Source organism: Crocodylus siamensis, chromosome 8 (genome assembly GCF_052110815.1).
Source record: "Crocodylus siamensis isolate JL-2025a chromosome 8, ASM5211081v1, whole genome shotgun sequence".
NCBI lineage: Eukaryota > Metazoa > Chordata > Crocodylia > Crocodylidae > Crocodylus > Crocodylus siamensis.
Window position 1 is genome coordinate 43,786,316 of NC_143402.1, and position 13,148 is coordinate 43,799,463.

At 53.9% G+C, this 13,148-nt stretch overlaps 1 protein-coding gene across 1 annotated transcript; it reads right to left on the reverse strand.

Moving 5' to 3' along the window:
• Positions 1 to 1,480: 1,480 nt before the first annotated feature.
• Positions 1,481 to 6,241, reverse strand: LOC149858358 (uncharacterized). Its single transcript, XM_090061267.1, has 3 exons — positions 6,025 to 6,241; positions 3,262 to 3,470; positions 1,481 to 2,615 (listed from the first exon to the last, which is right to left on the reverse strand). The coding sequence occupies exons 1-3, from the start codon at positions 6,109 to 6,111 to the stop codon at positions 2,579 to 2,581; spliced, it is 333 nt and encodes a 110-aa protein (XP_089917393.1). The 5' UTR covers positions 6,112 to 6,241; the 3' UTR covers positions 1,481 to 2,578.
• Between the last annotated feature and the right edge of the window lie 6,907 nt (positions 6,242 to 13,148).

Sequence of the window (13,148 nt, forward strand, 5' to 3'; positions counted from 1 at the left end):
GGAGGGGGATCGATGAGATCCAGTTCCATATAGTGATCCCTGGTAATGTCTCTGATGGCCAAGAGCTCCTGAATCAACAAAAACACCAGAACACACAAAAATAAAGATATAGACACTTTTTTTTGTCATATGAAAGAAGAATTGGATGGAGGGCCATGGGGCTGGGGTGAGGGGCAAATACACACCATCATTCAGAGTATATCTCTCCCTGTTGGCATGTGCCAAGTAGGCATGGCCCCCTTGGAGCTGTTAATTCAGATGTTCTCTATGTTAGTACTGACCTGATGCACCCAGGGCATGCTGGGGATGCAGTGTGGCAGGGTGAATTGACATGGTGTCTGAAGGGCATGTGGATACATGGCTGGTCCAGAAACCAATACTGAGTATACCCTGACCATGTGGCAGTTGATGGAAAAGGGGTGAGCTTAGCACTACTCAGGATGAGGCCTTGCATAGTGTGGTAATACCAGTCTCCCTTGAAGCAGAGATAACACTGCAAGCCAAAAACCAGCCAATACTTAGTGTCCTGTCTAATCTGGGGAACATCCTAACAGCTCTAGATTTGCTCCAGATTACTCAGAAAATGCTGAGAGTTCCTCCTTTCATTGGTGCTCCCAGGAGAAGGAGCACTCTGGGAGGTGGTGTAGAGCCAGGAAGGTGCTGGGCTCCCCTGTCTGGGTGTGTAGGAAGGAGTTGGGCTTCCTCCCCTCTCACCACATTTTAACCCCGTGTGTACTGCATCTAGCCACCAGCTGGATAGTGCTGTTTCCAGGGCCAGATTAATGCATAGGCAAACTAGGCACATACCCTATGCTTATTTTACATATTTTAATTATTGAGTGAAAAAATGTAGGGACCCACAAGTTTGTTTGCTCAGGGCCCACTAAAGAGTTAATCAGGCCCTACCCGTTTTGGGTAATTGTTTCCCAATCTGGGCATTTAGGCCTCTCTGGGTTGTTTTCTTCTTACAAGCCTGTGAAGAATTTGGAGCTTCATTCCAGCTTTCCAATCTTTAGGGCAATTTTTAACCTCATAAATCCTTTATGATTCCACAATTCGGCCTCTTACAGAATCATAGAAAAATAGGGCTACAAGGGAGCCCTGGACATGTAGCTTGTTACATGTTAGTTACATGAGGTACTAGCAATGTACAGTAGTGACTTCACATAGCATGCTGCAGACACTGACACACAACAGCTTGTTGCAGAAAAACTGAAGGGGAAGTCTGTGTTCTAGTAACTCCCCACAGGCCCTGCAGCACAGCTGTGTGCACGGATGATCCCTCAGAGCACCCATGGGGCCAGAAAATGGCTCAGAGAGTTCAACTCCCAGCCAGACATCTCCCCAAGGGAGTTGGGGATCTGCCCACATCTGACAATTAAGGACCCCAGTTTGTAGGACCCCAGATCAGCTGATTGCTGAGCAAACTGTTCTGAGCAGTTTCTATTACTCTGTCAGGCAAAATCAGGAAGCTGCAAGCTTTGAGGGTAGATGCATTTATTGTTTGTTTTTGGACTATGTAGCTCAATCAGTCAGTGAGGCACTGTTTTGGTTCTCAAGTTTTGCTGGGTCCGTGGTGAGCTGGGAGAGCACTACATTCTGCTAGACATCCATCCACACTGTGCAGGCCGTAGCAGTCACCATTAACACTGCAGAACCTAGGGGTCTCCAGAAGGAAGACCACATTTTTCTCTAGCGATCATCACTCTGGGGCACCTGCAGAGCAGCACTGGGCACAGTCCAGCTGCCTAGAGCATCATAGACATCATAGACGTCTATGAATCTAACCATCAATGAAGGACTACCAAGGTTCTCTAATTCCAGGAAATCTCTTAGGATACCCCCCACCCCAGCAGCCCACCAGTGGGACACCACACTGACAATCCTACTATTGACTTGGAAGGAGGGCACCAGGAGGATCCTTCTGGATGGGGGCTCTGTGCACATGGAACACGTGGAAGGTCCCACAGGCCAGCTCTGTGTTAGAGGGGTCTCAGCTCTGGGGACTGGGAATTGCTGACACTTGTAGCTCTTTAGAAGCGACCTAAATTTTCCCTGCATAGAGTGAAATCAGGATCAATGGGCTTTTCAGGGAGAGAGAAAGAGAGAGAGAGAGAGAGAGAGAGAGAGAGAGAGAGTGTGTGTGTGTGTGTGTGTGTGTGTGTGTCCGTCTGCTGCCCCCAGTCTCAGGAGTTACCAGGCACAGCAACAGTCTGTGAGTGGCTACAGTTGGTGCTGATATCGTGGAGGACTGGAAAGAGCTCCCATCCAGAGAACTGCCTTGCAGCTTGGGCTGGGGATAAAATGGGGTCCATACCCCCGTTGGGACAAGAGCATTTCTCCCTCCACCATGCAGAGAAGGGGCCTGTGGCTCACTGGTGTACCCCTGTGGCTGAAACCTGCAGCCATGAGTTGTCTGTTTCCAGGTCCATTGTTAGGGTGGTATTTGTGGGGCAATGTGCTTAGCTATCCTGCTCCAGAGTCAGGTGCTTCCAAATGCTCTCAGGAGCCTGGGGATGCGCTGCACCCCCACGTTCTTGGGCAGGAGGAGAGTGCTGCCTCCAACCGGGCTGAAGCTTCAGCTCTCATACTGCAGGGGAACGCAGCGTCCATCCCTGGGAAGGGAAAGCAGCTGTGAGCCTGGCAGGAGTAAACAACACCTCACACCCTGCCCTGCTACAATTCCCAGCTTGTCTCTCCCCGCTGCCAGCTGGATGTTGGTGTCCCCATTTCAGTGCAGTAAGCCACAGAGATGGCACCAAACCCAACCGCCATCAGGCCACAGAGGCATCAATACAGCTCTGGAGGGGGCAGGCCAGGACTGAAATAGGAGGCAGAGCTGAATGGGAGGCCAAGGCTGGGACACTGGCAGGCAGTTGCTGGTCGGGGCTGAGGGGCATTGTGGAGCCTATCTGTGGAGGCCCAGGCTGTGACCTTTCTTTGATGGACTAGGGAGGAACTGTCCATGCTTGTATTAGTCCAGCAGGGCCCCATGAATATGCAGTATAACACCCCTGATGTGCAGAGTCTCCCAGTACACAGGTATCCCCTCCCCAGTGGCAGCTCCACTCTTGGACTCAGCTCGTGAGGCTATCTTCTCCCCCTGCATCTCACCCCATAGGACCTGGGGCTAGTGCTGGGGATACCCATAAGGTGATGTGATGCCAAGGCCAGGTGCCAGGAGCAACTTGTCCCCCAGCCTAGGCCTGGCAATGCAGGTAAGTCCTCCCCAACCTGTTCCTCCTCAGGAGCCACATTCACCTGCATGCCTTGGTGCTGCACTCCAGGCCATACCGGCAGTAAGCTCCTAGGGGCTTGGTGCCCACTGTTCTCCAGAAGGGGGTCATCCTGGCCAGGCGGCGAGATGTGTGCACCCCTTCAAGGCCAGCTACAGAACCAGCTGCTGATGAGGGGTCCTGGTTGGTTGTGGCACTGAGCAATGCCCGGCTCCATGCAGGACTCGATGTGACCTAGAGGGACAGGAGAGAAGGGCTGGGAATAGCTCACCCCTCCTCAGAGCCCAACCCTGCCTGCCCTTCTCCTGTCCCAGGAGGACAGAGAGGGAATGGGAGCTCTGGGGGTGGGGCTACAAGGACCTGGGAGAATCCAGGTTTAGGACCTGACCTGGGAGCATGTGCACAGGACCTGGCTCCAGCAAGACACAAGAACTCCAGGGGCCGTACTAGGGAGGCCCTGGCTTGCACAGAGACAGTGGAGAAGGCATCATGCTCAGCCCCTGTTGTCAGGTGAAAGTTGGTTACAGTGTTTAGCCCACGTGGGTGGGATGAGTGGGGGTCAAGACCCTCTGGGAGCATCAAACATCGGTCCCCAAAGCTCTACTGTCCCAGGCACAGCACCTCCTGACGGAAACTTAGGCTTAGAGACACCAAAGGCATTTGCTTTCCATAACCTATCATGGTGATATCAGGGCTGCAAAAGGGACCCAAGAGTCCTGTTTCTCCATCCTCTCGTGTTCTACATCTTGGTGCCTCTTGCCAGGGTCAAACAGTGTGCCCTAACCCCCCAGGGGCTGAAGAGTGGCACTCTAGTCTAGTCTCTGTGCCAGGCACCCTATGTAGGAAAGCCCCTGGTTTGTGTACAGAAAGGGGAAGGAAAGCCCTGGTTTGTCATAAGGAATATGAGGAAAGCGAGACCAGGCTGCCTACACCCCCAGAGAGCAGCACCAGAGGCACAGCAGGTGCTGCCTACAGGATGTGCTTCCCTTGACTGCTGAACATCCTTGCTGCCCAGATGGCATCAGAATCTGTTGGGCAGAAGGGTAGGGGTGGGCACAGGCCCAGTTCAGACAGCAGGGGCCTGGCAGCTTCTGTGCAGCTGTAGGTCCCTACACATTAAAGGGCAAGAAAAGCTGGCTCTCTGCGGGGACCTCTGCTAGTGGGCTGGGCCAGAGCTTCCAGGATCTACATGCCATGTACAATGCCTCATGCAGGAGCATAGGGCTCAGGCATTGTGAGAAGCCTGGATTTGTGCCACATCCTAGTTAGACTCCTCATTGCACTAACCTAGTGCTATGTGGGGCAGCATGGGGTCCCTCTGTAGCCAGCATCTTGGCACAGATGCAAAGGCCGCTGTGACCATCCAGCTCATCCAGGGAGGGGAGCTGGTGGCAGTCTCTGTGGGAGGGGGAATGTTCAACAGACTAGGGCCCAATAGGATGAGCAGATCCCCTGCTTATCCCAACACCCTTCTCCTGGGCAGGCCCCTCAGCACTTTGTGCTCCATGCTTCATTTCAGATCAAGAATTAGAGTCATTGGCAGAGCAGGATGAACTCAAGACCGGGTAGCAGGAAAAGGCTGCAGATCTGAACTGAGGGGCAGCACCAGAGCTGAGTAGGGAGAGCCTTGCATGGGACAGCATGGGACGGGGAACATGGGCAGAACAAGGGACATGGGCAGAGCTGGAGGAGCCCAGGGCTGAGATGGCACTGAGCAGCTCTGGCAGACCTCTTGGGGAGGAGCCCTTTTTCTGGGATAGCAGAGGGCAGTAGGTCAGGAATACAGGGCCCCAGGCAGTGGTATGAGGAGACGGCTTCAATAACACTGGCCTGTGTTTGTGATTATCAAACCCCATTGGTCTCTCCAGGCTCCCATGTGAAGCCATCCTGAGGGCAGCAGGGGCACTCCAGTCCCAGGACAGCCCAAGGGAGCCTTCCCCAAGGCTCCTGCTGATGCAACAGCCAATAAAGGGAGGCCCGTGGGAGTCCTTTCTTGGCTTGCTCCTAGGGGCCTATCCCACTTGCTGCAGATGGCCAGCCAGACCCATGGTCAGACCAGGACTTCATGCCCCAACCAACAAGACAGGCTGGTCTGCAGTTTGAGACGGGCACCAAAATTCTGATGCAGTCACAAGCTTCCTGGCTGGCCCTTAGCGAGTCCCTTTCCCAATCTGTGCCTTAGTTTTTCCCCACAGCCTGGTGATCAAAGTGCTGCTGGTCCTGATGAGTGCCAGGGCTGCGAGCCACAGGGATTTAGGGTGAGGGGATTGAACCCATCAAAACATCTGTAGGTAAATACCTGAGTGGGCCTGAGCCTGCCCTTGGCACCACTGGTGTAAATCAGAAATAACTCAGTGTTGGTGGCTTCACTCTGAAAACTACTTCTGCTCCAGCTGCTGTACAGCATTCACTTCCAACTCCGTCCCCGCCACGGGCAGGGGGACACACGGTGAGAATGCTTGGCTTGGGGTTCATCTCCTTGCAGTGCTGATTCAACCAGTGTGACACAGTTCTCCTATGAAGTACCCGCAACCAGCGCATGCAGTGCCTGTGCCCTCATTCCCCAGCATGCTCTGTCTGCCCATCCTCAAACCCTATAGCGGTTTTTGTCTTGGCATTGCCTGGCCATGGGGGTCAGAGTCTGAGCGGTGCAGGAAGGGATGCTCCCAGCTGGTGCCAGAGGACAGACCCCAGCACACACAGGGAGACAGCTCCCAGGGTAGTCTGCTCCAGTCCTGAGCGATCCTCATTCACCCCCTCCAGCCCTGTACCACCAAACCAGACTCACCTGTCGAGAGGTAAGTAGCAGCAGCACTGTACAGATAAGCAGCACCATCCTAGTGTCAGTGCTCCACAGCATGATTACACTAGCCATGGCACTTCTCCTCACGGCTGGGGGAAGGAGGCAAGCACGCTGATGCCTGTCTGGACTCTTGGGTGCCTCTTCCACCACTCTGGTCTTGCTTGGCACTGTCCCTCCTGTGTCACAACCTGCGATCAAACATCTGAGGTGCTGCTGTTTGCTGTTCCCTCAACTCAGCTTTTTATCTAGCTCCCCACCCCACCCCCACTCCATCCCCTCCTCCTATAGCTAAATCCACAGGGCTCCAGGCTGGGCAACAGTCAGCTCCTCCCCATCCAGAGAGCTGAGGCATGGACAGCAGCTGGATCAGGGAGACTTGCTCCACAGAGCACAACCTGAGAGTTTCCAGGCTTCACACTGCCTGTTTTCACACTGTCTGGCTTCACACGGGTAGGCATCCCCACCTCAAAGCCTTTCTCTCCTCAGCCCTTGGCCTGGCTGGGGCAGGAGAACACTTCCTAATAGCTACAGCAGGGCCAGGTGCTGCTGCTGAGATGCAGTGAGCTCTGAGCATTGGACTGGAGCTCCAGCCATCTGGGCTGTACACTGGCTCTTCCACTGCCCTGCTGGGTGACCTCAGGCAAGTCCCTTCACTGCCCTGTGCCTTAGTTTCCCCTGTCACTTTGTGCCTGCCTTGCCTTCTCAGCCTCTGAGCCCTTTTGGGCAGGGACTGTAGCTCCCTAGATGTGCATGAGCGGCATTTGGTACAGTGGGACAGGACCCCCTGAGGGCCACTGTTATACACATAAGAACTGGGGACCTAATGAAAGTAGGTGGGCAATTGTTTAGCTCTGGCAAACAAGGAATTAACCTTAGCTAGGCTCCTTGTTACATTACCTTGGTGCTAAGTGGGGCAGAATGGGGTCCCTCTGTAGCTAACGTCTGGTCATAGATGCCAAGGCCAGTATGACCATTCATCTTCAGGTCCTGTGTGCCCAGGCCAGAGCCCCTCCCCCACATGGTTTTGCCTGGTTTTGACCCAGTCATCTCCCAGATAAACCAGGAAGGATTAAGGACAGGGGGAAGGGGAGGGGGCACAGCTGCCAGTGCTCTGGTGGCTTTAATCAGAAGTCTTTCTTGGATGGCAAAGTCTGGCATTACTGCACCCAGTGCCCCAGAACAGCTGCAATTCTGCTAACCTCAGTGTGGGGATGGCCAGCTGTGGTCTGAACTGGCATTGCCAGGAGCTGCACCTTCTCTGGCAGCCCACCTGGGGGCTCAGGCCATTCTGTTGACTGAAGAATGTGGCTGGGGGAGGTCATTGACCTGTGCCAGCATGGACCCTCAATGTTATAAGCTGCTGCATCACATGATGCTGGGTCAAGAAATAGCATCCCAAAGCCTTGTTACCTTTCTTGCTTAATGCTCATCCTCCCCTAAACATAACTCAGTGCCACAGTGGGGCTGATGGCTAGGCAGCAGGAATGCCTGAGCATACTTTGATTGTTCTTGTGACCTATCCCGAGAGTCCATGGTGCCGCCTGGTCAATTCCTGACATCTCATCTCCAGTCAGAGCTGGTAGGAAATAGCTCCAAGTTGACAAAATGCTGTGGGCACCTGCCTGTCCCCTAGCTACTTGGCCATCCCCCTTGGGGCATTTGGCACCTCCAGTCAGTTCAGCCTAAGACAAGTTCCTAGGGCTCCTGACACCAAAGCCCGGGACCTCGTCAAACCTGTATGATTCCCTGCACCACCCTGGCCTCTCCCTGGCAGCAGTGGTGGAAGGGCTCCTGAGGGTGGGATTTTATGCTCTATTTCATTTAGGAAAACACCAAATGGGACAAGTTCAGTTCATGCCACAAGGTGGGATTGGCTGGGATTTCCTTCCCATGGAAAACATTACAGACTCTGCTTCTAGTTCAGAACTTGAACAACACACTTGGGGCAAGTGTCAGGATAGAGCCATGGAAGAACTTCCCTTGATGTTGACAGGCTCTGTTCCCACAGGAGGAGTGTGCAGCTTGCCAGCTCAGCTCTGACTTCCTCCCTTGCCTCTGCTCTTCACCCAGCCGCTGTCCTTGTTCCAGACCCGGCACCAGGCAGACGCCCACTGTCCTGGGTGGGAGGCAACCCCTTGGATCTTTGCATGGAAACAAGTTGGGGGCCATAATCCACTGCTATGCAAGGGTTCACCTGGAGTAACTGTGCTGGGGACAATGGAGGTGTTCTGGATTTGTCACTGAGAGCAGAAATTGGCCCTGAGACCTAAGGCTCCCTCCGCCTGCTTTATTTGAGGGTGATGACACTCAGGGAAGCCTCCTGGCCCCTGTACTCAGTGAAGTATTCTCATCCAACATAGATCCCTGTGGGCAGTGCTGTGTAATGAGAACCAAGTGCAGTACAGAGCACTGGCTGGGGCATACGCTTGGTGACATCTGCTGCCTCCAGATTCTGCCCATGATGCCCCTTGTGCAGTGCTGGTGACATTAGGCATGAGGATGCAGAGCTGCTGCGGAGTCAGGCTTTCTCCCTGCAACCGCAACTTGGTTAATGAAAGAGCTGAGGCCTGAGACAGATCAGACAGTGGCGGTCTGTCCTTCATGGCAGGTGGAAAGAGCAGCCCCACCTTCTATTTGGCAGTGCAGCTGGCAGTTCTTGCACTCATATATAAACACTGGAGCAGGGGCAGATCTCCAGGGGCTATTGCTACAGTATTGCCTATTTGAGAGGCAGTTGTGCTGACCCAGGAGAATAGTGTGCTGTATGAGAAAGGGTCCTTGCTTTGCTAAGGGATAGACTACAGAACAATCAATCTTGCACTGACTGCTGGTTGGGGGCGGGGAATGCATAGGAATAGCCTCGATAACCACAAGTCTTTCCTTTCTGATCTGAGGACTTACTGGCACCACCAGGGCCCCTGGGCCACCCTAGCAGCCCCCAGAGTTAGGAATGGATTAAACCCCAATCAATTTCATCATCTCTGGTCAAATGCTTCAGTACATTATGATTAATAATTGACCAGTACATCCCAACCTGGCACCCCTTGGATCAAGTCTATTTACTTCTGAGGGCTCATTGGGACTAAAATAAACCTCTCTATGCTTCCATGACCTGACAAGACCTGAGGCAGCATGTTTGGGAGCAGCCAAGGCCTTGGATAGCTGCTTTATAGAAAAATTCATAGCAATGGCTTCTCAAAGGATGCCATCACAGGAGGGCTCTGTGCCCATACACAAGTAGACTAATGTGCCACCAGATAGTGCCCCAGAACCCAAGGCATAGAGCTTGTGTGTGACAGACCCAATGAAGCCTGGTGATGAGCACTGTCAATGCATTCCTGCTTTCTGGCTTCTTGACTCTTTGGCAACACAAACTAATGCCCCTGGTAAAAGGGCCTATCTGCTGAGGAGACAAGAATGACACCCCACCCCCCACCCCCAGCACAGCTGGGACCTTCTGGGAGTCACAAGGGTTTAGGGCTAGGTTCTTCTTCCTCGCACAGGCTGGGGTTGAGAGACAAAGAGAGCTGGCTCCTCAGATCCTGCCCCCTGCCCTGAGCAGCTGTGGCCAGCAGGAAGTTGGCATACATAGCTGGTTTGGTATTTGCCCAGCACAAGTGTATCCTCAGGTTGTGTCAACACTTGGACTGTAGCCAGGGCAAGCAGCATAGCCAGAGCATTGCTTCCTCCCCATGGATGCCCAGCTGACAGAATGGCACCTTAACAGAAATAGGAGTAGCCCCTAAGACTGCTTTAAGTTATGTCAGGGGCTGATGACTTGACAGGGTCATCCCTGCCAATCCGAGATCTGAGCATAAAGCAACCTTACCCCCCCTCCTACACATACTCTGATCAGACCAGAGCCCAGCTACAGCTGATAGCTGGAGACCAAAGTGTCCATTTGAGGGCTGGTCCTGGTCCCTTCTGTGCTCTAGTCCCAGTCTCACATTTGAACATACTCCTGTTTCCATCTCTCTAGGTCTGACAGAGCACCCACACCCCAGGCTCCTCCTCCCAAGCTTGCTTCATTTCCCCATTGTGGTCTATCACTCCACCCCTTTTTGCTGCTTAGATGGCCTCAGACTGCCTCTGCTGTTCCAGTCCTTTTACAGGAGCTACTAGCCACCTGCTGCCTGATCTTAACTGTTGGTCACTGCTGATCTAGGCTGATTTTGAGCTAGGAACAAAGATAAAAGAGGATCCTAATAGCAGCTCCCTGAACTTAAGCCCCACAGAGCTCCCAAGAGCAGCCAAGGCAGCAGAGCTGGACCTTGTTTATCCAGTGCAGCCTTTCAGATGGTACAAGCAGGGCTCCAGTCCAGGTCTAGCAAAAGCTGGAGCTCTGCCCTGACTCCCCCCACTTGTTAAGTCTCTGATCCCTTGTGCATTGTCTCCAGGCCCTCCTGCTCCAGCAGGGGCAGGCAAAATATGGTCCGTGGGCTAGATCTGGCCCGCCAAGCACTTTCATGTGGCTAGCAGCACCCCCCAACAAAATGTGCCCTACCCAGACCTTCTGCCCATGAGGGTGGGAGTGAGTTATCCATATATATGTCCCCCCACCCCAAACATACCCTATTGTGCCTTGCTCCCACCCTTGTGGGTGGAAGGGCCCGACCTACCCAGCACACAGCTTCCAGCTGGGGCTTCTGCTGCCACTGCTGCAGCCCCTGGGGACATGCTGTTTCCCTGGCCTTGCACTGGCTCTGCACAGCAGGTAGGGAAGCAGCAGAGGGAGGGCTGCAGCTGGGCAGGAGCACAGAGCATGGGGCTAGGGCTGGTGGCAGCACAGAGCCCACACCCAGGGGGGCAGCAGCAGCACAGAGCTCGGGTGGGCAGCATGTGGCTGTGAGGGAGGGTGGGTGGATGTAAGGATCCCCTCCACACTACCCCTATGGTATGCAGCCCTGGCAGGTGGTGACAGCTGCAGTGGTAGGAGCAGCATGCGGGGGCACTCAGGGTGCTTGTGCTCGTGCTTGGCACAGGCGCCTGGCAGGGTGTGGCTCCAACAAGCACTACACGTCGCAGGGAGGGGCGCAGCCTTTGCCAGGCAGTCTGTAATGCCAGCACTCCCTGCACTCACATGGCATGGGAGGGAGGGAAGCCCAGGTGCTAGAGCTGGCTGCTTTCCCTACCCATGCTACATGGCATGGGAGGGAAGCCCCAGGTGCCTTCCCCTGGGGGGCCAGGAAGGCAGCTGGCTGCAGCGCCTGGGGCTTCCCTCCCATGCCCAGCAAGTTCAAGGAGCACCAGCGATACAGACTGCCCATTGGAAGCTATGCCCCTCGCCATGATATGCAGCACTGGCCAGAGGTGCATCCTGCTGGGCACCAGCACGAGTGCCCCTGCCTGGAGCAAGATCAGGTGATTGCGCTGGGGGTCAAACTCAGCCCAGCTGAGCTCAGTTCGTCTCCCCGGTGCGGTGGTGGCCCTAGGAAAGGGAACTCAGCCCAGCTGGACTGATTTCCTTTCCCAAGCCCAATTTAGCTGGGGATGGGAACTCTGCCCACCTGGGCTGACACCCCACCCCCGGCCCAATCTAGCACTGGGAATGGGCAGTCAGTCCAGCTGGGCTGACTCTCCATTCCCAGATGGATCTAGCGCTGGTGATGGTAAGTTAGCCCAGCTGGCCTGATTTCCTTTCCCCAGCCCAATCTAGCGCAGGGGATGGGAAGCCAGCCCAGGACTGACTTCCCATCCCCAGCACTATGGTCGAAACATTTTGACTTTCAAAATGTTTCAGCTAGCCTCATTTTGTTTTGAAGCCCTTTGTTTCATTTTTATGTTGCTGTTTCGACCTCTAAATTAATTGAAAGTGTCAAAACGAAACAGCCAGAGAAATTTTTGCACAGCCCTACTGTATATATACTATGCAAACAAATCATGACAAAATATTTTTTGTAATAAAATTAAAATATGTTATAGTAGGTATTTCACTTTTAGTGTAAGATTTGTTTTCATTCTGGTTCTAAGATGGCACCCACCCGCCTACCCCTCCCTAAAGGAATATTTCCGGAGGGCAAGAGGAGGGACTTTCATTGCCAAAGGCTGCAGGAGTGCTAGGGACACCATCCAAGCTAACCTCTTGCTAGGTCCTTTGGCAGGGAGGCAGCTCTTCTGTTTCTATACTTGCAAGCCATGTCAGACCACTCCCTTTTCCCTGCAGCCCCTGAGCTGTCTGCAGATCCAGGGGCTGATAGCTCATGGGTGCTCTGGGAACCCAGGTGCCACTGCAAATCTAGCAGTGGCAAGACCTTGACTTTGCTACACACAGCTAGAGGGGGCTACCAGCTGTTGCCCTTTGCTCCCCATGTTGCTGAGGGGATGGTTTTGTGCGACCCAAGCAGGTGAATGCATTCAGCTCCAGCAAGCCAGCCCTTGCTTGGGGCTCTGCACTGTGGGACTGTGCAGGCAAGTTCAGGCAGTGGCTGTGGCAGGAACTAATGGAGATCAGTCCTAAGGACTTTCCATTTGTTTCAGTTCCTCCCCCCGCCCCAGCCGCCCCCTCTCACTGCACCTCTGCCAACAACAGCCACAATCCTGGACTCTGTCTGGCATCACAGCACCAGCCACATGACCCTCTCAGAGAGGTAGGCTGGAAACACTGACTCTGTGTGCCACATGGGGAAACCAAGGCACAGAGAAGGGAAGTGACTTGCCAAAGGGCACTCAGTGACAGAACTGAGAATCCTAAAGGCCTCACATCCCAAAACAGCATTGGGCATACCTTACTCTTTCTTTCCTGAAGGAAGTAGTTTAGCACCTTCCCGCAGCACACAGAGGGGTTGAGAGTAACACACAGGCATCCTGACCCTTGAGTTTGTAAGTTACTCACTGCCCTTTCCTCTGTAGCAGGCACTGACTGGGATTCACAGTATGATGACAAATGGGAAGCTTGCCCCGGGTGCATTGCAAATGCTCTGTCAGTTATTACTGCAGTCAGTTGGGCCCCAGAGCCAGCCTAGGCCCTCATTAGAGCTCTCCATTTTTCTCAATAATGACCAGGGCGCAGTAAATCTGAGGTTCCAGCCACGGCCTGGTCTGAAGCCTAACTAGGGACTCCTGGTTCTGCAGCCAGCAGCCCAATTGCTAAGAGCCATGGACCTGTCAGG

Excerpts from the sequence above, each read along its gene's own strand:
- LOC149858358 (XM_090061267.1), bottom strand. The coding sequence starts at position 6,111 with ATGGCTAGTGTAATCATGCTGTGGAGCACTGACACTAGGATGGTGCTG. Across the intron at positions 3,471-6,024 it reads TGCTACTTACCTCTCGACAG|GTCACATCGAGTCCTGCATG; the intron begins GTGAGTCTGGTT and ends CTGTCCCTCTAG. Across the intron at positions 2,616-3,261 it reads TGCAGCACCAAGGCATGCAG|GGATGGACGCTGCGTTCCCC; the intron begins GTGAATGTGGCT and ends TTCCCTTCCCAG.